This window comes from Coturnix japonica, chromosome 9, assembly GCF_054131305.1.
Source record: "Coturnix japonica strain WE chromosome 9, WE-NBRP24, whole genome shotgun sequence".
In the NCBI taxonomy this organism is placed as follows: Eukaryota; Metazoa; Chordata; class Aves; order Galliformes; family Phasianidae; genus Coturnix; species Coturnix japonica.
The window spans coordinates 20,673,734-20,699,810 of NC_140671.1; the positions used below are offsets into that span (position 1 = coordinate 20,673,734).

At 39.0% G+C, this 26,077-nt stretch overlaps 3 protein-coding genes and 1 long non-coding RNA gene across 6 annotated transcripts; all 4 read right to left on the bottom strand.

Moving 5' to 3' along the window:
- Positions 1 to 590: 590 nt before the first annotated feature.
- LOC146759781 (kinesin-like protein KIF20B) lies at positions 591 to 10,102 on the bottom strand. Of its 3 annotated transcripts, XM_085509658.1 has the most exons (11): positions 9,513 to 10,101; positions 9,148 to 9,273; positions 8,745 to 8,884; positions 7,395 to 7,550; positions 6,287 to 6,463; positions 5,172 to 5,336; positions 4,418 to 4,537; positions 3,394 to 3,474; positions 2,543 to 2,666; positions 1,876 to 2,018; positions 597 to 861 (listed from the first exon to the last, which is right to left on the bottom strand). In XM_085509658.1, exons 1-11 carry the CDS (start codon positions 9,550 to 9,552, stop codon positions 781 to 783), a joined length of 1,353 nt encoding a protein of 450 aa, XP_085365784.1. In that variant the 5' UTR covers positions 9,553 to 10,101; the 3' UTR covers positions 597 to 780. The 3 variants fall into 3 exon arrangements, with proteins under 3 accessions (XP_085365785.1, XP_085365784.1, XP_085365786.1); XM_085509659.1 differs by lacking the exon at positions 9,148 to 9,273 and having other exon boundaries at positions 591 to 861; positions 9,513 to 10,102; XM_085509660.1 differs by lacking the exon at positions 5,172 to 5,336 and having other exon boundaries at positions 598 to 861; positions 9,513 to 10,100.
- Positions 10,103 to 11,396: 1,294 nt separating this feature from the next.
- LOC146759782 (uncharacterized) lies at positions 11,397 to 16,327 on the bottom strand. Its single transcript, XM_085509873.1, has 3 exons — positions 16,270 to 16,327; positions 15,055 to 15,250; positions 11,397 to 12,604 (listed from the first exon to the last, which is right to left on the bottom strand). The coding sequence occupies exons 1-3, from the start codon at positions 16,321 to 16,323 to the stop codon at positions 11,397 to 11,399; spliced, it is 1,458 nt and encodes a 485-aa protein (XP_085365999.1). The 5' UTR covers positions 16,324 to 16,327.
- A 505-nt stretch (positions 16,328 to 16,832) lies between these two features.
- Positions 16,833 to 20,006, bottom strand: LOC146759783 (uncharacterized). The gene is made up of 3 exons (XR_014931923.1): positions 19,746 to 20,006; positions 18,850 to 19,116; positions 16,833 to 17,094 (listed from the first exon to the last, which is right to left on the bottom strand). It is a non-coding gene; the product is annotated as an uncharacterized LOC146759783 (long non-coding RNA).
- A 1,533-nt stretch (positions 20,007 to 21,539) lies between these two features.
- LOC146759784 (obscurin-like) lies at positions 21,540 to 23,620 on the bottom strand. Its single transcript, XM_085509874.1, has 3 exons — positions 23,278 to 23,620; positions 22,804 to 23,068; positions 21,540 to 21,825 (listed from the first exon to the last, which is right to left on the bottom strand). The coding sequence occupies exons 1-3, from the start codon at positions 23,618 to 23,620 to the stop codon at positions 21,792 to 21,794; spliced, it is 642 nt and encodes a 213-aa protein (XP_085366000.1). The 3' UTR covers positions 21,540 to 21,791.
- Between the last annotated feature and the right edge of the window lie 2,457 nt (positions 23,621 to 26,077).

Here is a 26,077-nt window from a genome sequence, read left to right on the forward strand (position 1 = left end):
TTCTATCACCAGCTGCTTTTAAGGCAATTCACTCCCATCAAACTCTCAAATATTCACCCAAGTCGGCTTTCATCCATGTTTTTACCTCCTGAGCAATTGAATCTATAGGAACTGTTGGACTTGGAGACAACACAAGGACATACTGCCAGCTGAGAACCTTTCAGCTAATTCATCCAACAGCATCTAAAGGTTCAAAGCTCACTGAGGGGGAGAACAGTATTTGGGATATTAGAATTCCCCCCAAATGTATTGGGTTTATTTTTCTAAGTTTATTAATTTAAAGCTGAATTTGCACAAGTGAGGGAAAGCACCTTTCTTCCACACTGAGGAATTGGCACCATCGTCTCTCCAAAGAAAATTCTTTAAAAAGGCCCAAAAATTAAGTATACATAAATATTAATGTGTATTCATGCTCTTCTCTCTGCCAGAGTTCTGCTAAGTACAGCAGTCACGTGAAAAAAGCAAGCCAGGCCATCCTGAACAAGTACAGTTATTACTGCACAATGGGTAAATAGCAATCAGACCTAGAGATACTGTTCCTATACAGGGGAGGCAAGACAAAAATAAATAAACCCTTAACCACAATAAAATCCAAACACAGCTTAAGAAAGCTTGTATTTATTTCAGCCTCAATGGAGTCAGTTTGAAACTGTCAGAGAGACACTGTACACCTATATACAAATTTAAGAACACAACGGAGTAACTGTTACTGTTTATTAACAACCAGTTTTAATAATACGATAAAAGTATGTCCTGAGAAAGGGGAACAAACATGCTTCTTCAAGGTTTTTTAGCTGTTCTGGATCTCAGCCGTCGCTTGATGATCAGATGATCACTTTCCTTCTTTTGTTCCTCAGATTCCTGAAGAAAACATTTCAAAAGTTACTCATCTTTTCGCACAAGACTGACAAGCTCTTCTTGACCCACGCAAACATATTTCTTCCCCTAAATGGATTTCAGAATGGCATTTGCTTATTATATTTTATTCAGAAAACTACGGGATACCGAGATCATTTTAATGCAGCTTAATCACAAGGAACAAATATGGAGAATGTACAAAATCCTGTTTATCTTAAAAAAGCACACACATCTGAGGAAAGCCTGAAGGCAGCTTTCATTTTGAAATACTTGTTTTCAAAAGAGTATTATAATACTTGTTTTGTGAAACATGAAGCTTTCAGAAAACATTTTTAGCCTCAATCCCTGTAGCTATGACTTGCCCAGAATTTCAGTTCTCGGTTCAGTTCCATGTTCTCAGAACTACAGTGAGAGAAGAAACTGTCTCATCTTCTTCATCCTCTAACAAAAAAAATATAACATTTTGGTTTCTGCCCCTATCATTCGTCAAATCATCAAAAAATTCAGAGGGATATTACAGTATGGGCAAATGATCACTTTGCTGAACAGAAAAAGGACTCTAATATAATTAAAAGATGCAGTTCCAACAGAGCAAGAATGTTCTTAGCACAATAGCTGCCGACAGAGTCATGAAACTGGCACATCAGATCCTTTGCAAGTTGGCTTAGACAGGAGATCATAGTTTAAGCATACCTAAAAAGCTGTCTAAGTTGTGCTCTAGAAAAGCGTGTAGTAGAATAATCCCACTCCAACACACTGAAATTATCTATGATTCCAAATTATAAGACATCTCCGTGATTGCTACATCACCTACTTAGTAAACTGTAAGCCAGCCAAACACAGAGATCTTTGAGGACAAAATAAAACAGAACAGCAGGAAGACCAACAAGGATGACTTGGTAGAATAAAGAAATACCTCAGTACTTTCAACCTTCTCCTGCAAATAGATGAAACCTCCAGTCTGTTTGGACTCCTTAGTAGTTTATTTTAAGCCAAGACTACAGTATAATCGCTTACCGAAGAAGCAGGTATATCTAGAGGGCCAGAAACGACAGTTGAATACAGCTTCCTTTTGCATCGTTTTGGCTTGGTCTCTCCTTCTTCGAGACTTTCAGGTTCGTTTGATTTAGGAGAACTTACTGCTGACATCAGTTTCTTGGCTAGAAGAAATTTGTTTTGATACATAAACCAATCAACTTACTGGTTTTGTGAGTCTTTAAATCACTGAATGCAAAAAAAGCTTCGTAACAAACTTGGTTTATAAATGACACGTAAAATTTAAGTGAAAATACTCAGAAATTGTATTTGTTCATCAAGGTTCTTTATTATTTCTATAGCTGAAACAGTTTATAGCTTCAGATATGGCAACTTAAAGCAGCTTAAAGACTTCATGGCTCAGAAGTCGCTGGAAGTCAGAAACTTCAGCAGGAGTTAAACAACAGGCCTAACTTTCGTGCTGACAGAAGCACAAGACAGAACCAACTTTCTCTGTATACTTGTAGGTTTTCACAAATGTAATAATGAATCTCTGAAGAGACGAATAAATGCATTTACTTCATAAATCAAAGGACAACTTAACATGGCAGACAAGTTCTCTAAGAACACATACATTAATAGCCTACAGCAGAAACAAGCCATTCTACAATGTCTAGAAAACATGGAATAAAACTTATTCTACACCAACCTTTAGAGTGTATAATAGAAGGAGAGCTTTGAATAAAATCTCCAACTTTTTGCAGTGTTTCATCCTTCTTAGTCAGTCTTGAAGCATGTACTCGCTTTCTCAGGAAGTAGTCTTTTCCGGATTTCTGTTCAACAGAGATGTGAACATGTGAAACAAGAGCATTGTTTAAACTTCATTTTAGTTCAACGTTATTTTAAGTTGACATTTTGAGCTTTACTACTGACACCTCTGTTCATTATGCTGATGATACCACAACGGCAAGTAATGCAGACAATTTTATACCCTTTAGGGAGTTGTCAAAATCTCAGCTATTTCAAGGCATACGTTTCTTAAAGTTTCTTAATAAGGCAGTAGTTTCTTTAAAAGTAGCTCCCAAGCTGTGGAGTTGTTTCTTACATAAGCTGTTCTAATTACATAAAATAAACAAACATACAAAACAGAAGACAACAGATGGGAAAATCTACTACTCATACTCTGACCATGCCAAGGATACTGCTATCACATGTGAACATCTGTTTTTAATAACTGCCATGCATATTAATGATATGAACCTTAGTTTAATACAAGGGCTTCACTTACAAAAGCACACGATAATACACTAAAGCTTCTCTTCCCAACTATTCAGTGTGCAATATCCTTCCCTCCAAATCATTACACAGTACAGCCATTACACGCTCTGGGGACAGACTGACTTGCCCTTTGGTTAGCTTATGGAATTTAATAGGAAGAGCTCATAAGCATGTAAGATTCCCATTCAGGTATACACATAAGGATAAGACACTGCTTCTTTCGTGTGACCACACAATTACAGGAAGTCCCAAGCTAGCTTCAAAACTAGAACAAAAACCAACCATTTTCTCGTCACTTGCAGAGGGTGAATTAAAAGCCATGACAGATTTTGTATTTTTCGTGTTCTCACTTTTCACAAAATCCTGGGAAAATAAGACAAGTTTCAGCCATGATTCTTTTGGAAAGAACAATTGATGTCACAAAAGTGAACACTTTAAACACTTTTGCTAATAGTAGGGAAGTATTTGCTAGTGGTAACTATTCCACTGTAAATCAAATAATAAATAAGCATTCAATTATAAAAACAGGACATGAAGATATCAGTATTAGACATCTCATGATGTCTAAAAAGCTGATTTATGTCTACAGGTTTCAAAGAAAATACACAATGAAGATAAGAGAAATTCCCTTCTCTTAAACCATTATCACTGAGCTTGGCTATTAGTTTTGTTCATTAAAGCAGTTCATTGATTAAATTCTTCAACTACTTTACTGAGGTAGAAATAGCATTTTTTAATGCTTGTTTTTAATGCTTTTTTTTATTGTAGAAAGTCAAAAAGTAGTCAGAGCCACTTTATCAGGCTCTGCTAAGAATCTGAATGGAGTATCACCACCCACTGTATTTCCAAGAATTAAGTTGGTTAATAAATACTTTGTTTTTAAAATATATGTAACTGCTATGTTATGAAAGTTAGCAATTAAAAACTTATATAGGAATGATTAACATCATCTGCTAACAAAACAATATTCAGAAATCCCGCAGAGGAAGAAAATAAGTTCAATTTGCTGTGCCCGTTTCAGTGGCTCCATGAATTTTTTCCAAGTAACTTATCTAATCATGAGCCACTTCATAAGCATTAACATGAGGAGAGTTTTCAACAGCACCTGACAAAAATTCATCACACAATTGTTTCAACAGCTTTTATTCCTATCAAAGGCTATAAAAACAGGTGATCTGATCACCTTGAAAGGGATAAATAAATTAAAACTTGGGAATTGTTTAGAGAACATGAGATCTTTTCCTACTCATTCCTTATCAAAAGCAATACAATCACAACATTTTCAGATCTGAAGTTTCATACTAACCTCAGATTCATTTAATGAAGTGAGGCTCCTAGTACATCGACGTGACAAATAATTGTCTTCAGCCTTGCATCTTAATGGAATACTTTCTCCAGTTTTAGTTTTGCTTTGTTGTTTCCTAGGCTGTAAATATTTAAAAGGAGTAAAGATTAGGCTATGCATTAGACCTCCAAAATATCTCGAGTTTTCTAAAGTTATAGTGTAAAACCTCAAGCTCAGACGCCACATGAACACGTAAGCTGAAACACAGCACAAGTGTGGGAAGGTAGTAACATCTATTCATTGTGTGATCTTCAGATACACCCTACTGGGTCTCACTAACAGTCTCAGGCAGTATTCTGCCTCCAAAAGAGAGAAAGCGAGACATTATTTAGGGACAAAATCTGTAACGCTGGTCGTTTTGTCATCCATTCCCCCCATACTCTGCACGCTCACAGCTGCTATGTTAGAACACCAAAGGCTAAACCTCTGCCTAATCTTCAGCATCCACATACGAATACATGGAAAACTGCATGGAAAAGTTCCATAATGTACACAGAGAGATGGTGTTCTAGTAAATAAAATATTTTTGAGAAGATGAGAGCTCATGCTTGAGTGGAAGACAAAAAGAACCAACAAGTACTCATCACTGAATATGTAGTTAAAGGACTATATGCTAAGAAAAATGATTCCAGCTCCAGTATCTCCTAGGAAAACAGAAGAACAAAAAGGGGTTAACAAGATGTTAAGTACTGACTTTCTATAAATATAATCATACCTTTTCATTTACAGAGTCATTCCTTCTACTTTGTCTTTCTTCAAGTAAAGGTATTTCTGGCAAACACTGAGGGCTACTGTGGTTAATGCGTTGTTTTAATTCCTTTATAAAGTCATCTTTGTCAGCCAGTTCTTTTCTTAACTCTTCTATCACAGTTGCATTATCCTAATAAACAGTAAAAACTGCTGAGTTGTGGGATTGGCAAAGGGAATTAACACACACAAGCAGTATTGCAATTACTTAGTAGCATCAGTTTTAGAATTGCAGGCTAGAACACTTAACTATTCAAGAACAGTAACATTTCACGGATTTGTACGGTCACTGTTACAAGTGCAGTAGTCACAGAATTGCCTGGGAAGTTGTAATACAATATATTTTGATTCTTCTATTTTACTTATGTGCTTCAGCCTTCATCTCCCTTAAGATATAATAACCCGAGCTTTTATTTGTTCCCAAATCCTCGGTACTGTGAAAAAGTCGGCAGTTGTAGGGGAAGTTTTGCTATGAGAACATCTTTCTTCTCAGAGAAAGTGAATCCAAACATTCTCAAAAGAGCACAACTCATTTAGTCTTCTGTTTAGCTTCTGAAATTCTATGCTACGGCTTAGATTGGCTATCCTGATTAAAAGCTGGATGTTGAAATAAGAAATGCAACTTCCAGAGATCATCCCCCCTCTGCTTTTTGATGCTTCCCTTAATCTCTCTCGACGTCCCCTTCTGTCTTTTCAAGCCATTGTAGATACTACCTCAGAGAAAGCAAAGAAAGTAAGAAACCTGAGACAGAACTACTGTCTGAGTATTGAGCCTAGCTTGGGATCCGGAAATGCTGTGAATTATCAGAAAAAGCTACAGATGTCCAGTCTGATTGTAGGATCATAAGCATCCAACTGACATCTGCTTATCTGAACTACTGAAAAAATTGAAATTTTAGTAATTAACAGAAATTCTGTTTCTGAAGAACAAAAATAAAAGCTGGTGCTTTTTTTGGTTAGTTGCACATGATGTCAATACGACAGTGTTCAAGAACAGAACCACACCCAGAATACAAAGAGCAGGTACAGGAGTTTTACAGAATTTATGGGTAGCTAATCAGGTAGGAGGAAAGGAGAGCTGACCTTGCTTGAATCCTTTAAGGCAGATTGTCTCAGTTCTGATATTTCTGTCTCTTTTTGTATGACATTAGAAGCCAAAGTTTTGAGCTGTTTTTCCAAAGCTTCTACTAACTGATCTCTCTCCTCACGCCACTTTTGAAGATTACGGTCCTTTTCCTCCAACTGGGCAACAAGTCTTTCCTAAAAGAAGAACAGATGAACAGTGAACATCACCTACTACACACTGAACTGTTCTAACACTTTGGTAGTTAGCACCGTTTTACAGACTTAGTAAATGTATGATCTCTTCAAGATCCACAGGAGCTCTAGAACTAGTTGCACTACAAACCTACAGAAGCAAAACCATGCTTCTATTAGACAACCTACATTACTCTCCTTGTGAAAAAATATTAGTATTATTTTAGAACCTCCACTTCAATTTGCTCATTTAATGATTACTAATGAGCTTTAGGAAAATAAAGTCACAAAGTGATACTAATACTAAGCTCCTCACATCCTTCTATGCTGCTTGCAGGTCCAGAAAGTCGGGACTAACTACTTCCAGATGTAAAAAAAGCTTTGCAGAATGTACAGATTCACATGTTTAAGAAGTTACATGACAAGAGCCCAGCAAACAGCTCAAGTAACTCAAGTGACTTTATCAGTCACTATTTGGAAAGTGATAAAGGAGCAAAACTGTGGCCGTTTGACCAAGTATTTTTATTCAGTATCTGGAGAGAAGTTTGTGGGGTTTCTTTAGAAACTCAATTGCCTTTTCTTCCTTATAAAGGCTTAAAGGCCTTCTGCTTTGCAGAAAAGAGAACAAACAAAAGCTATTGTACAAAGTACTTTCTTAGCCTCATTAAATAGTGATCTATTTTTCAACTGTAATTTTCTTATTGATGTCCCACATACGTGACATTTCATTATGCACTTATGAAAGATCTTTCTTTTTGTGGCCCCCCCATTCCTTCCTTTTCCAAATCAAGCAGTTCTCATATGGGCTTTGGCGCATAAGAAAGCAAGGGGACTTGGACAAGCTGCTCTTATGCACCCTTACTGTTAATACTTGGTATGTAGTTGTCTCCAAACTACAGGCACCAGACAACTCTGCCAGGACCTCATAACTTACGATTTCTGCTTGTTGCTTTCCATAATGTTGTCGGTCCTCAGCAAATTGTTTCATTTCTTTGTTGCGAAGATTCTCTGCTTCTTTTATCTGATTTAGGAGCTCTTCTTTCTCCTCCAGCCACTTTTTTCTATCAGTTTGATACTTAGTCTCACTTTCCTATTTCAAAGAAACCAAAAATGAAATAGTGAGTCATTAAGGAATAAAAGTCTTAAAAGCCAGGTCATCATTAAATCGACTTGTTTCTGCAAGATAACAGAAACATTAGCAGTTTTTACTACAGAATATTCCCAAAGGCAGGTATTGGATAATCATTAGTTCTTTTCCATTAAAAAATAATCATTTCCAGTATTTCTTATTCAGACTGCAGAGCTTCCATAAAACATCTCTTTTTCTTTATAAATGTTCACACAAGCTTTACAGAACTTACACCAAAAGTCAGTATAAGAAAAACTCTTTTAACTTAAAAACTTCTAACACTTTACGCTGCCTTGCAGCAGTTGTAGAAAAACTTGCAGCTCCATTAGGGTTGAAAGACAAAGAAAAGCAACATAGTTTACACTGTAGGAGTAGTCTCCTTTCCTATCAAACCTACTGGCAGACATTCTCATATATAGGACAGAGCACCTGAGAAACTGCTTGGAAAAAATAAAAGTCTTTTAACCAAGGAAAATTAGTAGACCCGCAGCCCAACAAAAAAGGCTTCCTGGTGATAAAGTTAGATGATGATTTCGATAGCTTATATTAGTTGCCCAAGAAACTAACAGAAAACAGTTTTGACAAATACACCGTAAGTTACAATTTGCTTTGAGTTAGTATTCCTTTCTTGCAAACAACAGTTGTATAAGTATACTCTGCTTATAGGACATTGACGTGGTATAGAATGAAGCAATGAATGTTCAACTTTCCCCTCTTCTTGAAAAAGTGAATTGGCTCTGTGCATTAAAAAAATATATCATGAATAAGCTTACTCAAGGTGAAGGAGGAAAGAAGCTCAGAACCATTCCACTAACAGAGTGGATGGAACCTATTGTATACTCACTTAGAAAACTCCCACTGCCAGCCCACTACTTTTATTTAAAAAAACAAACAAACAACAACAAAAAATAACATCAGATGGGATAAGACAACTAACTGTTCAGAGGCCAGCAAAAGAAGCACTGCTCATGGCAGCATAATGTAGGGAAGGCTACACTTCCTATACTATGGGGGCATCAGTGATGCCATTCTTAACGTACCACAAAAAAGCTGCACCTGGTCCCTATTGCATGTTGCACTGCAGCTTTTACAGGAAGTTTCTGTAATCAATATAACAGTTTACTTTATCAAGTTACAACTTTGAAGTTAAGTTACCTCCAGCTCTTTTTGCAGCTTTATTAATTCTGTACTGTTTTCATTCAAATTTGCCTCATCACTTTCGTTGTTCTTTTGCTGCCAGTCACCATTGCTCTGGTATTCCAGTTCACTGTATTTGTGTTTCCATGCAATCAGTTCTACTCAATACACAAAATGAGGTTAGATAGCATATCATTTCAAATATATATTTGAAATACCACACCAATGACTTTTTACTAAAGCAGCTTCGGTTTTATCTGCTACAGACATAAAGAAATAACAGAAGCCTTTAACTACAAGAGAGTTGTTGTTTACTATGGAACGTTAATGCCTAAGTAACAGTCACATGAAAATGGAAGTGGCTATCACAGTACGTCTAAACCCCTTTTGCATCCCTGCTCCCTTTCCCTGGAAAGATTACCTGAAGCTAATTTTTGGTTCTCTTCTAACTGAGCTTGAAGCATTTCTTCTTGTTCAAGCTGCACTTCCTCTTGTTCTTCTAATGCCATCCGCATAACTTCAATTGTTCTATCCCTTGCACACAGATCTGAAGGTTTGAAAATTTACAGATGAACTCCCTACTAGCTCCCATTATTCTCAAATCAAGATTCTCCCATGACCAAAAGCACTTTTAAAAGAAATAGAGCATCTCCATTGAAATATTTACATACAAATACATGCAGATATGTTTTAAAATCGAAACACAGAAGACTCAAAGTCATTAGCAATGTGACAACATTTACACGGATATTCCACACACACACACACACACAAATAATGGCTGACCGTCACATAGTTGGTCATAGTCTTTGGAGATATCTTCCATCCTCTCAGTTTCCACCAGCTCCTATATTTCATGTTGAAAGAAAAGCATACACAGTAAAAACAAGCAGAATCTTTAAGACAGCCTAGAATTAATAAGCTTTTCATAAAGCATAAATAAGGACTCAAGCTGATAAAAAGAATTTATGGTAAGACATTTCAATTAACATATCATGATGTCACTCAACAAGATCAGGTTATATGCATGTATTACATATGTATTTACTATGCAGATTATTGTATTGAAAACAATCTGCCAGTGCTCTGTAGTGACTAATTATTTGAATATCTTTCATGGTCTACCACTAATTTCAGTTGGCCACTTTCATTTTGCTCCAATTTTTTTTTTTTTTGACCTTTTTCCTGCTGCTTGGAAAACCTGCATCATTCATTTAATAAAAATTAAGAGCAAGTAAAATATTTGCTTAATTTGTTGGATATAGAAGTCTTTATAATCCAGCTCATCCTTAAACTGGTTATTAATCCTTTCAAGTTCTTCCATCTTGTTCCTGAGGGATTCCTCCACAGAACGCATCGTGGACACCTGTAATGTAAGCACAGCTCACGGTTCATTAAAAGAGTTCTGTAATCCAACCTGGCCAAATACTTCTTTGTTAAATAAAGAGGAATTCACAAACAAGTGCTGAGTAGGAAAACGACAGCAAGTGCAAGGTTACCAAGGAAGACATGAATTCATTTTTAAGCTTCAATTTTCCACCCCAAGCACACCCAATAAACTTTCAGACTAAGATCCTGCAAAATGGGTTTTAAGATATCTTCTTGTTTAATAATTAAATTTTAACTATTAACATCACTGAAGCTGAAATTGAAGAAAAAAAATATACATGCTTATATTAAAGAGCCTCTGGAAATTAGTCTATTTCTCTTCAAGTAAATAGCATTCTTCTTCCCAGTTATCAGCGTTTTTTCACAAGACTTAGGTTTTAGGCTTAGGAGTTACCACGGATACCAATGGCAAGTCACCAGTAACTTAGAGATAATAACAAGTCCCCTCCAGAGGCAGATTAGCTATTCTCTTCACAAACCTTATTCCAGACTACTAACCAACTTTACTTTCCTCTGTTCATTATCTATGTGAAACCATGTTTTAACTTCTGGTCCCCTCTAGAGCTTCAATGGCAACTTTACCTAAGATTTGCTGCTAGCCACACTAGTGTGAAATTTCCAGCTTCATAGTTAAAGTTTGAGAAGTTTTAACAGCAGAAAGCCAAGCATAATCTTACAGAAAAAAATAGCTCAGTTGACTACAAACCTCGCTTTGTAGTTGCTGAATTTGTTTCTCGGCATCAGAATGTTTGTCTTTTAGATCTGCATACTCTTCTTCTTTCCTCTGCAAATCTTTTTTCAAATTCAGTACAAGGGCAGAACTCTCAGAAAGAATATTTTCTAGCCTTATGTTAAAAATAAAGAGACAAAGAACATTACTGTTACACATCTCATGGAAATAGCAATTACAGCTTAATCCATGCCCTGCCTGTTGGTTTCTATTTGTAAATAGACTCTTAAATCTATCTAGACCAGTGACAAGATTTAAACAATTACTTTTGAATTTCAGCTTGCTTCTCATAATCAGATGCTGAAGCAATAAATTATTCAGATGCTATTCTGAGGGATGGACAACAAAACCACCAGAAATCCCCATATTATTCTTTATTTCCTTGCACACTCCTGTTTTCCCTTGGAACTCAAGTAGCATACCAAAGCTTCCTAAAGTAGTAGTTTGGCCATTGATAAGCATGCAGATGCATTAAGTCAAAGGGATGTTCCCATTAACTATTTTTAACTCTAGTTCATTCTCAAAGGGCTCTAAGTTAACTCAGTGGTTACTTACGATTCTATACGTTGCACTTTCTCCATTTCACTCTTTTCCTTTTCCCGAAGAGAATGTTTCATCTGCTCCAAGCTGTTTTTCAGCTGCATAACTTCTTGAATCAGATTTGCTTCATTGCTAATTAACTCTTCAAAATTTTTGTCTGCATTTGCAGACTTCTCCTGCAGAGTTGCTGTAACTGTCTCCAGATTAAGAATAATAGATTCTTTTTCTTTAAGTAATTCATTGAGTTTTGACACATTGTCTTCCATTGTCTTGGAAGCCTCCAGGCGATATTCAAGCTCTCTTATTTTTACCTCACAGTTGGCAACTTCCTCCTGAAATTGTGCAATCACTCTCTGATCTTCTGCAGTCTTTTCTTCAAAGTCCTGAGTTTTCTTTTCTATTTGCTCATGTAACTGATTCACAAGATCATCTTCCTGACTAGTCTGAGTTGTAATCTCACATAGCTTCATTACAAGTTGACGATTATGATTTTCAGCATTATTCAGTCCCGCCTTTAGGTTTTCATTGTCTTGAAGCAGTGCTTTGATGTGCTGACTTTTTTGTGAGGAAACATCAACAATACTTCTGCATACTTCCCAAATCCTTTCAAGACTATAGTTAAAGGAGAGGTCCTGCACAAGATCTGAGATGGAAGAAGTCTGTGACTGAATGCATGCAGAACTAATTTGAGATGTCCCTGGCTCATCTTTTTCACAGTCTGAGGAATCCTTTACACTGACAAAGTCAGTACCGATGGCGTGAAACTCTAAGTGACATTTGTATAATTCATCTAATTTGGTCCGCATTTCTTTTACTTGTGACACTTTATCAATTATATATTCTTTGGCAACTTCTATGTTGTTAGTTAGTTGGGCATTTTTGTCTTCTAGTGTCATATTTATAGATTTCTGTTCATCCAGTTCAGAAGCAATTTCCCGATAGTCAACTTGACCCTGCAGAATTTGTTCACAGAGGACATCAGCTGTTTCTTCAGAAAAAGAAAGCTCAATACGCAGGCTTGTTACCTGCTTACTGAAATCTTCTTTTTTATTTTTTTCTCTTCTGCATTGTTCTTCAAGCACAGTTAAATGATGTTCCAAGATTTCAGTTCTTTCCCTCAGTGCTAGTACTTCCTTTCGGTACGCGGAGCACTTTTGTTTCATGTGTTCAATTGTCTTTTGCTCTACAGTGTTCTTTTTCTTTCTCTCATTTACAACTACTGTAAAACAAACAAACAAACAAACAAAAAAAAGGGAAAAGGAATGTAGCTCAGATTGATTAAAATCATTATTACATAGCAGTTCACAACACCAAGTAGCAACTTCTAAGTGAAAAACTGTCGTAATATGCAAGCCATGCCCTCACATCACATAGTATTTGATACTAGTGAAGGAATTAAAGTTCTCTGGACACGTAATCAGGTGCCTCAGATTTCTATACAGAATTAAGAGCAAAAGGTTTTCAGTCTGGAAGAACACTTTTACCATGGCACTACTCAAACCTTCCACTCCACACCAGTAGAAAATCTTATTAGATCTAAGAAACATGGGAACGAGATAGATAATTCACAGCTATATTCTTTCTATCTTCCCTGCTTCAGCAATCCCTATAAGGCAGCCAGGAATCACTCCATCTACATCTAAATGGTAGATAAACAGTTCTCTAAGAAATTTCATTCCAACTCACAGTCCTCTTACTTTCAAAAGAAAGATAAAACCCTGGACAAGTTGATCACTTAAGTGTTGATATCTGTCTCTCTTATTCAGTTGATCTCTAAACAAAATATGAGAATTCCTACTTCTGTCCACACTTACTCTTTTGCATATAAAGTTCACGCATAAAGTTGTACAAATTTGCAGATTCAAGTTTCCATAAATATTCCATTAGCTTGGGGCTGTTTTTTTCTTTAACTGGTGAGCAATTAGCTAAAATCACATGCATTTTCTTTCTATCAAAAGCGACTTCTGCTGTATTTCATCATTGCTTTAGAATCCAGTTATGTCCATTCCATAATATGCATACTTTAAGTATTAAAAAAAATAAATATAAGTCAAGACTTACTAGGGATTGTGTCACCACAACAATATATTCCATGGTGATTCTTGTACAGTCCTTTTATTACTACAACTACAGAAATGCAGAATTTTATAGCGCCCACGTGCAGCCTGCATTACATACAGATTCACATGTACTGCATGGAAACAGCCTCTTAACTCATCTAAGGAGTTTTATATACAGCCCTCAACTGATTTAAAAGTCATACTGAAGAAACAGCAGTGGCGTATTCCACCCCAAACCAGGTTTTGGGTTTTGACTGCTGCTCCCAGCAACACTAGTGAGGGGAATATGATTTATAAGTAATCTAAACACTTTATGCTGAAAACAACAAGCAAGCACTAAAGCAAGATAAATAAGACTAGGGAGAAGATGTGTAATGTTCAGTCTAGAAGCTCCTTACACAGGAAGTAGGGAAAAAGCATTATTACAGAGCATAGGAAACAAGACCTAAAAGCTCAGAGAATGGTGTAAATACCCTGAACTTGAAGCTGAGATAACCTAGCATCTCCTAAAACACTTTTGCTCGTGCTACTTATATAACTAATTCTACAAAAGAACCAGCACAACATACCTGTGCTCACTGTTCTACTGTGTATATTTAACACAGCTAAAGAATATATATTAAGCGGTTTTTGAAATTGGACGCTATTAATACTCACAAATAGAAGAAAATTTTAACATGATTGAATACTCAGTACTTCTTAACAGAAAACTTCATGCTGACATTGTGACTATCAGCTACCCATTTTAATTCCTATGTGGAGCATTGCTGTCATTAATTTTTAAATGAGAGCTTTGCTCATATGATTATAACAAACCCACTACTATTTGGAGTATGGAGGAGTCCACATCCCTCCCTCAGTCTCTGGTAAGATGCTTATATGTGATGCCATTCAGTGGTCACATTAGGATTCAATATTTATGCCAAATAAAGGCAGCAGGGACAAATCATCCAAGAACAGCATCTCATCCAAAGAAGGCCTTGACTTTCTCCCTTGCACATATTTTGCAAGAGGAATACAAGAAAGGAAGGGACTACAGCTAAGTTTTAGATTTTTCCCTTCTACATTGTATATGCCTTCCGTAATTCTAGGAACACTGATGCTCAGCTGTGCCCAGAAGTGAAGTTAAATGCATCAGAGCTTATCCAAACCATTTTGCTCAAATATTGCCCATGAGCGAGCAATTAGCAGGTCGTCAACAATTTTGATAGTTGCTTCAGGAAAAACAAAACAAACAAACAAACAAAAAAAAGCACTTGAACAGCTGATGCTACTCAGAAGATCAGCAACAGCAGTTGAAACAATCCTAAAGAAACTGCTTTAAAACTATTACCAAATCTGCAAGTGCATCAACAGATGAGGAAAAAGCAGCAAAAAGGAAAAAAATAGTGCAAAAAACTTTTATTCTTAAGCATTCAAAAATGAACAGCATAGGACCTTCTGAAAAAGGGATATTTACATAACAGTTACTTCTATTTACAGTTTAACACAGTGGCTTTTCTCCTTATACCATAAGGTACGCGCTTCACAGCCTTTTGCTTCCTATCCGGAATAGGAAGCAATTTATTGTTTTGGAAGACACCCTGTTCAAGGATGGAAGAAACTGTACCTTTCTTTGGAGGTGGCTCTTCCACAGTAGGCTTATCTTCATCAGTACTGCGCTTTCTTCCCACTTCCAACTCAGTTTTCTCTTGTTTCAGTGCTTTAACTGAAAGCACTGAAAATTGGCTGCTTTCAGTTCCTTTATTAGTGTTCTCTTCTGCCGGTTCTGCTTTAATGGTAGTTAAATGGTAGGCAGTCTTTTCCTGTATTGATATAAGATCAGTTACATTGAAGCTTAACAAAAGGAGCACTTAAGTCTCAGTAATTTTCTGTAGGCAAATATTTACACAAAACCATACAGCTAATATATTTACCCAGTGACTCTATAGACATCAGTTACAAATTTCAATAGCAGACACAACAAGTACACCTTCAGATAATGACAAGTGCAATACTTGGTAGAGTATACAAGGGAAAGCAAGAGCCTAGCAGGTTACAAAGTAAAAGACTTGCACACAATCAAGAGTTTACCAGTTTATCAAAGAATTTCCTGTTTCCAAGAAGTCAACAAAATTACAAACATGGTCAAAGAGCAAATGGTCAGCTCTCATACCAGTTCATCACATCACACTTCTGCTAAGCTGCTAAAATCACTTTCATCGTGACAGATATAATCCAACCTTAAAGCTTAGTCAGCTCTGTCACGCATATTTTAGATTGTGTCCTTGACCACAAGTGAAGCTTCCTTACTTACAAGATGACGATTGTTAAGCCATGCTGGCACTGCCAAGGACTGATTATTCATCTTTAGTAACTTATGAAAAGAAAAGCTTCAGAAGTGTTCAGGCCACACAATCTCACAGATAGAGTTGGAGCCTTGTTCTTGGAAGAAGTAATAGGTGAGGACATGACTACTCATCACAGTCAGCTTTAATACCATGGAAATACTAAGTTGCAGTGATGCAGACAGTCAAAGACTAAGAAGGGTCAAGTTGCTAAGCTTACAAGGTTAGAGATCTGAGTGACAGAATTAACTATAAATGTTTTCAGAGCTACTTCAGGCTACCAAACATCAAAAAATGAACAAAAACCACCAGAAGTGGTATGCACACATACTTAATCAAGCTAGTCTTCACATATTCAGTAGCTCGCAGTACATTAGTCAGGATAAAGTTTTATGGACTGCATAGAACGCGGAGATATCCTGAGCATTCATAGCATTTTAAGCTACCACAAGTTGGTATTAAAACAATTTTACACAACATCTTCTTGATAAAGTTACCTCAGTTGCTTCTTTAAGTTGCTCAACAGACTCATCCAATTTAATCACCTGCATTTCAAAGTCTGTAACACACAGAAAAGGTTGTATTACATAAGTAGCCAATAGATAGTTTATTAAGTAAACAATTTTTCCAGATATTCTAATGTTTAGGTAGCTTTTGAACAGATTAATTAATTTGCATGTGGTCTTCACTTATTGGGAGTGATTCAAAAGTTTTCTAAATTTCTTGGAACAAAAACATTGCATCAACAAGACATAAAGAAGAGTAGAGATTACAATATAAAAGTAAAAATCAAGATATAGACATTTAACCCCATACTTACGAAAGCGTAAAGCTGCTAGTTGCAGTTTAAAGGAGAGGGGGGGAAAAAGAAAAGAAATAACCAAAACCCGTGGAATTGCTGAACCTGAATATACACAAGGAACAAACTATCACTTATCTACAGGCTATGGTTCCAAAGGTAGAACATCTCCTCTAATTCCTACTCAGACTGGTTATTTCTCTTTTAGATTAATGAACTATTTCTGTCTTCTACCTTTCACATCGCATAACTCACCTTTGTTCTTCTGCATCAGCTCTTCTTCAGTTTTAAGTAGTTTGGTGTTTTTCTCTGTTAGCTCTTCTTTGGTCTCCATCAGTTCAAAGTTAGTTTTCTCCAGCTGCTTTTCAAACCAGCCAGTATCTTCCTTCGGGTCCCCCAGGGATACAATGGAACTATGTGCTGCCTCAGCTTGCTCTTTAATATCCATGACATCATAATGCACAGAATCAAGAATGCCCTCAGGATCAACACAGGTGTCAGGCACTATGCTATGTTCTCCACGCTGAAACGTAATTTATAATCAGTTAAAACTGGTGAATAGCTGACTTCATAATAGCTGTTATTTCTACAGATAGTCTGGATAGCCACTATGAAGACAGCCATACAAGAAGTTTTTAATTTCAGCTTCAAAACCCACCTCACAAATTCACATACAACACGACAGTGATTCGTATGGGGGGAAGATAAGTGGCATTCTAGTAACAGCTAATATATTTTATAGTATTTGATGACCACACTCCCTTTTTTTTTTTTTTTTTTTTTTTTAAATATTACCCCAGATTGATCTCCTTCAAATTTAATGTACAAGTTCGGACTCCCCTTTTCTTTGTATACAGCGTAAATTTTCATTTTGTGTTGCAGAAACAAGGAAAACGCCCAAATTCCCAAAGCTTTCTGAAACTGTTCTTAAGGCTCAGCAACTATTCCTGCTAGATGAAGAATAGATGTATCTTGCTCATCATACAGCAACACAGCATGCACTTCTTTGTAAACAGCCTTGTGTTTCTATAAGATGTGCCCATAACATTTAAATAGTAAAAAGGAAAATATTTAATAAAAAAAAAAGGAAAATATTTAAGAAAAAAAAAAAGAAAAATACCAGGGTGTCATGGTTTAATAATTTTGTAATTTTGCTATCAGTATTCCACATCATAACATCATATAAGGCATGAATAATTTTACTGCTCCCGAACACTTGCAGTATATCGATGATATTGTCGTGTGGGGCCATACAGCAGCAGAGATTTTCAAGAAAAGAAAACAGATAATCCAAATTCTTTTGCAAGCTGGTTTTGCCATTAAGCGCAGCAAGGTGAAGGGGTCTGCCCAGGAAATCCAGTTCTTAAGTGTAAAATGGCAAGATGGGCATCGACACATCCCAGCAGATGTGATTGAAAAAATCACTGCTATGTCTCCTCCCACCACCAAGACAGAGACCCAATCTTTTCTGGGAGTAGTGGGCTTTTGGAGAATGCATGTCCCAAACTACAGCCACATAGTGAGCCCTCTCTATCAGGTAACACGGAAGAAGAATAATTTCTCATGGGGTCCTAAGCAGCAGCAGGCTTTTGAGCAGAGAAAACAAGAAATAGCCCGTGCCGTGGCCTTGGGGCCAGTACGGACAGGACAGGATGTAAAGAACATCCTCTACACTGCTGCTGGAGAGAAAGCTCCCACTTGGAGTTTGTGGCAAAGAGCCTCAGGAGAAACCCAAGGCCAACCCCCGGGACTTTGGAGTCGAGCATATAAAGGGTCTGAGGAGTGCTACACTCCAACTGAGAAAATCTTAGCCGTGTACGAGGGGGTTTGGGCTGCTTCTGAAGTAGTTGGGACAGAGGTTCAGCTCCTTCTAGCACCTCGCTTGCCTGTGGCCCCCCTGTCACGGACACAGATTTTTGTTTAAACCGTGACAACTACCCAGAATGCAGCATAAGGGAATTTTTGCCTAGAACTCTGGAGGACTATTTTTAACTCAGAAAGGTCAGAGATAGAAAGTTCACACTGATTTCTGGGTCACCAGCCTCACCGTACATCAGCATTTTTGGTTTTTAAATGATACATAAAGTTCTCAATGGCACTGCTCTAGTCGGTAGTTCTTTCCCTTTCCGTGCAGCTTGCTCTGTGCATGGCTTGTGAACTGCTATTCAGGCCAGACAGCTGCAGCCCCAAAGACCTGCCATAAATGTACAAATTCTACCAGGATAATGTCTTGGTAGTGGAGAAACAGGATGCGCAGTCATATGGCTCTCACACATACCTTGTACAACCAGCTTGGCTCTGGACTGGGCATCACCAATGTCACAGGTGTACACATCACTGTCACCTTTCTCCAGATTTTTTATGCTCAGCTGCAGGTCTCGTCCTTTCTGTGCCCTCTTGTATTTCCTGCCAGGCCTGAGCACAGCAATGCCTTTCCTCCATATGACGAAGGATGCGGCTTTCTCGCTCTGACATGTAAAAAGTGCACTTCTACTTTCTTCAATTTTCACATCTGAAAGTTCCTTGATAAAGTAATTAGGTTTTTCTGGAAGGAAAAAAAAAAGTATGAGGGTGTAGGACAAAGGGATTTGTTACCCCAACAAGTCCCAAGCATACAGAGGTGTCCTGAATCTCCTTTGCCCTCATTTCAGAATATCACATAGAGATGCAAAGAGTCTAAGAAGACCACAGAGTCCACCCATTTACATAGGTTTGATAATTCCAGTAGATATCTGCAAAGTTCAATACCATTATACATGCGCTGGTAGGATCTCATCTGATAAACTGCATATAGTTTTGATTACACATATTCAATATAGACTAATTCAGATTGCCATCTTTTCGTGGCTCACTAACACCCAAGATCATAGAATCATAGAATGATCACAGAATCATAGAGTGGCCTGAGTAGAAAAGGACCTCAAAGATCATCTAGTTTCAAACCCCCTGCCAAGGGGTCACCAACCACCAGACCAGGCTGCCCAGATCCACATCACACTGGAGAATCATTCAGTTTCCAGATTATTTTAAGGAAAAGACTTTAATCCATCATATTTTCTGAAAACTAAGAATTGATCCTGCTCAAGGAAACAGAAGAGAAAAACATCACCCACAGGCTGCAGATATTTACCTCGACTTCTCTACATGCCATCCCCAGTGTGCTTTTCAACTCACCTTGCACAGTGACCCTGGCTTTTGTTTCAGAGTCCTCTGTCTCACAGGGGTACTCCCCACTGTCCTTGGCAGTAGAGTCATGGATGATCAGAATGGCCCCACTTCCCTCCTGCTGCAAGTCATACTTCTGGCTTTTTCTGATTGCTTTGCCATCCTTGTACCACCTGATGTTCAAATCCGGTTTTGACAGCTCACAGCTCAGGCTGATGTCCTGCCCTGCTGCTGCTGTCTTATCCTCCAGCTGTTTTGAAACCTCAGTAGGTTTTCCTGGAAGAAAACATTGCTTTTTGAGTAACATACACTTAGGGTAGGATGCCTCTCTCAAAATACATGCATCTACATGCTGGAGATAAGTTAGAGAGGCACTTGCAACAGACGCCATCCTACAGCCAGCAGTAATCTGCAAAGTACAGACAATAGAATTCCAGGCAGCATTTATTCTCTCTTAAATCTACCCCATTGAGGATGATGAACCATGTCTGAAAACTGCCTCTTTCTTCTCTCCACTCATCACACTGGAAGCCTCGGATGATGCTCTCAGATGCACATGCTCTAGATAGGAATTTGTTGTACAGCTAGATGGTGTGAAGGCCATCCCTTCAGCTTATAATTAGAGGATATTTGCTCCCACAGTTCCCTCAACAGAGCATTCCTGATTTACTGTTAATGGAACAAGCTGTAGTGAGATGCCCATTTCCAACACTACCCCAGTGCTTTGGGTAGTTCTCACATTTGTGTAAAATGTTTCCTCCTTTTACTTATTTTTAAGAGAAATTCTCAGTGCTTCAAGGTTCAAGTAGAAGGTTGCTATTCACTTTAACCATATTATGAGTTAGCTCTCACGACAATCTTATCAGAAGACAGTTGAAGGAATCAGACCCCAGAATCTCTCCCATCTCATTGCCTTTCACAGAGAGGCTTTGGAGGTTAGACCACGGGCAGTAAAAACGACTTCCCCAGCGTCAGTAGGAGTCACACTTTTGATAAGGAGAGCCTATTTCTGACTCACGTTAGAAGCTTTAAATCACCCACCACTTTCCACTCTGCTTCCATTCAGTGTCCAGTTGAACTCATCAATGCTTTCATGGGACGGAATGCATTCAAAAGTACAATCTTCTCCCTCCTGGATTTCAGTGTTTTTCAGCCGTTTGGTAATGCCACTATTCAGCTCTAGAAGGAAAGAGATAGGTTAGTATGAGGTTTATATGGAGAAAAGGCATTTGTGACTGACATGAGTAGCAGCACTGGTGTTTTAACTCAGGATTTGCAGAACATGGCTACGTTCCTCACTGATGTATTCTCTAAGACATTCTCCACTCAGAATTACCAGAAAGCTATTAAAAAAAAGAGACGTGAATCTCTTGTCTTTGCTCTGGAAGAACTACAAGGAGAGCAGCTCAGCCCATGGAGCAGAATGAAGATTCAATGAGCCACAGAGGGAAAAACCTAACAGAGAGGACAACTCTAGGATGCTGTGTGAGAAAAAGGGTTTTGCCTATGACAAGAAATCAAATGTTTCTATTAGCTAATTTGTTACCATCCTACCCTACTGGTGTTCAAACCATTTCTCCATTTTAGGGAAATTTAGAAAGGAAATATTTCCAGGACATTCTTGATGTGTTTGGTGATTTTCATGGCAAAATGAGACACATTTACATCAAAAGCAATGGGAATTTTCCAGACATCACTGCGCTAAATTGCAGTAATACACTTCTATTGTAGAAACTATTAAGGCTCGTGGGGGAATATGTGTAAGACATAGTGACCACACTGAATGTGCTTTCAGCACTCCTTCACTTTCCACAGTACTTAACCTGAACGCCGACCTTTGATTTGGCAACATCAGTGCCAATATCACAGGTATAGAAACCTGCATCTGACTTCTCGAGGTCATGGATAAGGGGACATAGGGTCTTCCCAGACTGTACCAGCTCATACTTGTTGCCAGAAGAGAGCACAACACCGTCCTTTTTCCTCACTGGTTTGACCTTCTCTTTAGAGACTTCGCATTCCAATTTAATCACACCCCGCTCCTCAACAAAAACATCATCCAAGGACTTCATGAAGACAGCAGGCTTCTCTGCAATTAAACAGGCAAAACAGAACAACGTGATACAGAAGTTGAGACATTTCCAGTTGTGTTCAGATTTTTAAATAGGGATCAATAAATCTTTACCAGTACTGACGACACCAGTATAGAACCTAAAGCGATTTCATGTCCGTTGACTGAATGCGCTTTATGGAATTCTGAACTAATCAGGAGGAGAATACAGGGAACAGGAGGGACAGCCTGCATTGCCGGTGGGTGGGACTGATATCATATGAAGTAATTGGGATGCAGCTCTTCTAAAGCTGGAGAGCCGGCATTGCCCTCACGTACTCATACAGCAGGCCTCAGGATTAAGAGGATAAGCTGCTGAACAATTTTGATTTTCCTGTTTTATTGACTCCTTTTATCTATCTTCTATTTCACACATCAGATGTTTATAATGGGGAAAAAACACCCACCAAATGCAAAAGAAAGGAGAAAAATGAAATCCTTCAAACTCTGGAGTGCATAGAGTAAAAGAGCTTAATTGCTGGGGAGATCAGATTAGAATCACAGTATCCTTAGAATTGGAAGAGACCCTTAAAGGCCATCTAGCCCAGCTCCCCTGCAATAAACAGGGACATTCACAGCTAGATCAGGTTACTCACAGCCTGGTCATTAGTCATTCCAGAGGCAAAACACACACTGAATGAGCTCTCCCTGCAGTCATAAATACTTGGAGACAACAGCATTGACACTGCATGTTACTGAAGCAGTAAAAGAAATTGCTCTTGTAACTCTTCTTGTGTTAAGTAAAATGATGATAAAAAGCAATGGAATGCTTTGGCAGGACACCAAAACCATCCTCCTTCGTTGATATCTGCTGCAATATAACCTTCCACTGGAAGAAAGCCCCTGATGTCTTGTCACCCCAGAGAGGTGAGCATTAGAAGCAGGACTGCTGCACAATAGAATGAACTGGGGCTCCTTAGCATCTCTTACATCCAGGAGGGGTGTGATCAGACCCACCTCTCACCTTCAGGTGCGCTTTCTGACACCTTGTCTGACTTCACTGTCACTGTGCCAGCATCCTCAGGCTTAACCTGCTTCATTGTCAGTTTGCAGCAATTGCCAACGTTCTTGATGTCCTTGTAATTGTTGGTGTAAAGGAGGTTGCCATTCAGAAACCATTCCACGTCCTCGTCATCATGGGACAGCTCGCAGGAGAAGACAGCAGAGCTCTCTTCTTCAATTTCTACATCCTGCAAGTGCTTCGTTACTTCTACATTGCGGGCTGTGGGGAAACAAGGTTAACTGTTACCACTGTTACTATAAATCATACTGGGATGTGGTAGAATGGTTGGACTAGACGATCTTTGTGTAGTATTCTCAGTGAAGATTATACATTTATAAAGTTAGCAGGAGAGAACGGCAGAAATCAACCAAGAGAAGAGAAATCTGAGGTGAAATAGGACATGTAAGAGACCACCCCCCTGCTCTTACCTTCAGCTGTCAGCGTGGTTTCAGTCTCTGCAATTCCTGCCTTGCACTTGTACACACCAGCATCATTGGGCTTCAGCTTCAGAATCTTGAGCTCTGCTGAATGCTTATCCCTCTTGATCTTGTACTTCTCAGAGGGCACGATGGGTGTGTGGCCCTTGAACCATTTCACAAGCTTTGGAGAAGGCCTGAAGTCACAGGACAGGATGACAGAATGATGTTCCAAAGCTGTCTTGTCCTCCAGCTTCCTGGTGATTTGTATATGGTAATCTGCAAAGCAGGGCTGGAAGAGAAGAAAGGATGAGGACAATTGGAAGAAGAGGAAAGTCTCTTGCGTCTGCTCCATTTCAATTAATCTCATGTTCACAATGGTTTTTTGAACCACTCTAAAGATAAAAAAAACGATTGTCTATAGGGAATGCCATTGACTACATTTCTATAAAGTAATACTGTATATTATCTACCAAATGCAAGGTCCAGCTGTCCTGGTTTAATAATTTTGTAATTTTTACTATCAGTATTCCACATCATAACATCATATTAAGCATGAATAATTTTACTGAATCTGCAACTTACAGAAGAAGACTACATCTCCCAGGGAACAACACGATAGGTCACGGGACCTGGACTCTATATTAACTCTGTCGCAGAACAGACTGACGTCTTTCGAGTTCTGGCGTTCAGGGGAGTGTGTGGGAGCCTTCAGCCGTTCGCCTAGATTCACAGTAGGCCTCTCGGTTACGGGACTCATTCTCTCTCCTATTTTGCTTGATTCGTTAGCTCAATTTTCAATTATATTGTATTATATTGTGTTATCCTGTATTTCGATATAGTATTTAGTAAATAAGTGTGCCTCCTTAGATCGTTGCCGCTGTTTTCTTTTCCTAATTAATTTTTTTCCTTTCGGCCTAGGGCCCCTCCGGGGCCCACGGCCCCTGTCACGGGCGCAGGTGGATTTTTAGTTCAAACCATGACAGATTTTGGTGGAGATGCTGGGGGGGAATTGAGTTGCTATTTTTTTTCTGTGTTTTCTTCTGTTGCTCTTTTAGCTTTTAACAGAGCTACGAGTTTTTTCCCTGTTAAGGAGCTATCTCGTGTTTGCGATTCTGCACCTGCGAGCTTGACCTTGAAAGTCCAGGCGGACTGCCAATACTCCGGTATATTTTATAAACACTGCTGAGCTTTGTTTTCTTTTACTTTTTTCTCTCTATTGGAGGAAAAAAAAAAAAAATGTTTTCTCTACTAAATTTGTTTTACCAGGGACTGTGTGCCATTGGTTCCTTTTTTGAGACGCTCCGAACATATTGGGTCATGTTTAAGCTGGCCACTTTTTCTTATGGAGCTATACAATTGTATAATGGATTGAAAGCATGGTTAGCAATGCTCACTTCGTATCTGTATACAGCTCCAGAGGGAGCAACTAATGCAACTAATTATACAGAAATGGTGATTTTTAAGCGTGCTCCTCTTTCTTTCTATGAATCCTTTATGCAGTTCTTGAATGATCAGTGGGCCACACTCTTAATCTCCCTGATCTTACTGTTGATTATTGTAATAATCTCACTCAGTATCTGGATTTATAACATCCGGAGGAAGTCTTCCCTAGAACCAGAGAATACTGAGTGGCAGGGAATTGAAGAGATTCTCAAAGGACAGACATCTTCAGTGTTATGGAGCTTCACTCCTGAACACTTGAAGAATCCTGAGAGTTTGATTGCATATTTGAGGCAGGAATGTTGTGGCTCAGGCAGATCTCAGGAGGCACAAATGATTTTGGGCCTAGCTAATGCTTATCGGGCCTTAGTCAATACCATTCCTGAGAGGGAAGTTTTTGAAGCTGAGAGAGAGAGTCTCAGGGCCGAGAAGGAGAGTCTTAGAGCTGAGGCAGAAAAACTTTGGACTGAGAAGGTAGAGAGAGAAAAAGTTTTTGAAGCTGAGAGAAAAGATCTCCTGTACCAACGAGACTCAATCTGGTACGAGAAGGAGAGTCTTAGAGCTGACGCAGAAAAACTTTGGGATGAGAAGGTAGAGAGAGAAAAAGCTTTTGAAGCTGAGAGAAAAGATCTCCTGTACCAACGAGACTCAATCTGGTACGAGAAAGAGAATCTTAGAGCTGACGCAGAAAAACTTTGGGATGAGAAAAGCTCCCTGCAATCCCAACTCAACACTCTCCAGTCCGAGCACGGCGCCCTCCGGTCCGAGCACGACACTCTCCAGTCCGAGCACAGCACCCTCCGGTCCGAGCACGACACTCTCCAGTCCGAGCACGGCGCCCTCCGGTCCGAGCATGACACTCTCCAGACTGAGCGCGATGCCCTCCGGTCCGAGCACGACACTCTCCAGTCCGAGCACAGCGCCCTCCGGTCCGAGCACGACACTCTCCAGTCCGAGCACAGCGCCCTCCGGTCCGAGCACGACACTCTCCAGTCCGAGCACAGCGCCCTCCGGTCCGAGTACAACACTCTCCAGATTGAGCGCGATGCCCTCCGGACCGAGCACAATGCCCTCCAGACCGAGCACAACACTCTCCAGTCCAAGTATGACGCCGTCCAGTCTGAGTGCGGCACCCTCCAGGCCAAGCATGATGCCTTCCAATCCAACTGCGACACCCTCCAGTCCGAGCACAACACTCTTCAGTCTGTGCATAATGCCCTCCGGTCCGAGCATAATACTCTTCAGACTGAGCACAATGCCCTCCGGACCGAGCACAACACTCTTCAGTCCGAGCATAATGCCCTCCAGTCCGAGCATAACGCTCTTCAGACCGAGCACAATGCCCTCCAGACCAAGCTCAACACTCTCC

Excerpts from the sequence above, each read along its gene's own strand:
- LOC146759784 (XM_085509874.1), bottom strand. The coding sequence starts at position 23,620 with ATGGAGCAGACGCAAGAGACTTTCCTCTTCTTCCAATTGTCCTCATCC. Across the intron at positions 23,069-23,277 it reads AACCACGCTGACAGCTGAAG|CCCGCAATGTAGAAGTAACG; the intron begins GTAAGAGCAGGG and ends GTTTCCCCACAG. Across the intron at positions 21,826-22,803 it reads AGCGCACCTGAAGGTGAGAG|AGAAGCCTGCTGTCTTCATG; the intron begins GTGGGTCTGATC and ends GTTTAATTGCAG.
- LOC146759781 (XM_085509658.1), bottom strand. The coding sequence starts at position 9,552 with ATGGAAGATATCTCCAAAGACTATGACCAACTATGTGACG. Across the intron at positions 9,274-9,512 it reads CTATGACCAACTATGTGACG|ATCTGTGTGCAAGGGATAGA; the intron begins GTCAGCCATTAT and ends TCAAACCTTCAG. Across the intron at positions 4,538-5,171 it reads ATGACTCTGTAAATGAAAAG|CCTAGGAAACAACAAAGCAA; the intron begins GTATGATTATAT and ends AAATATTTACAG.
- LOC146759782 (XM_085509873.1), bottom strand. The coding sequence starts at position 16,323 with ATGCAGGTGATTAAATTGGATGAGTCTGTTGAGCAACTTAAAGAAGCA. Across the intron at positions 15,251-16,269 it reads AACTTAAAGAAGCAACTGAG|GAAAAGACTGCCTACCATTT; the intron begins GTAACTTTATCA and ends ATATCAATACAG. Across the intron at positions 12,605-15,054 it reads AGAGCCACCTCCAAAGAAAG|TAGTTGTAAATGAGAGAAAG; the intron begins GTACAGTTTCTT and ends TTTGTTTTACAG.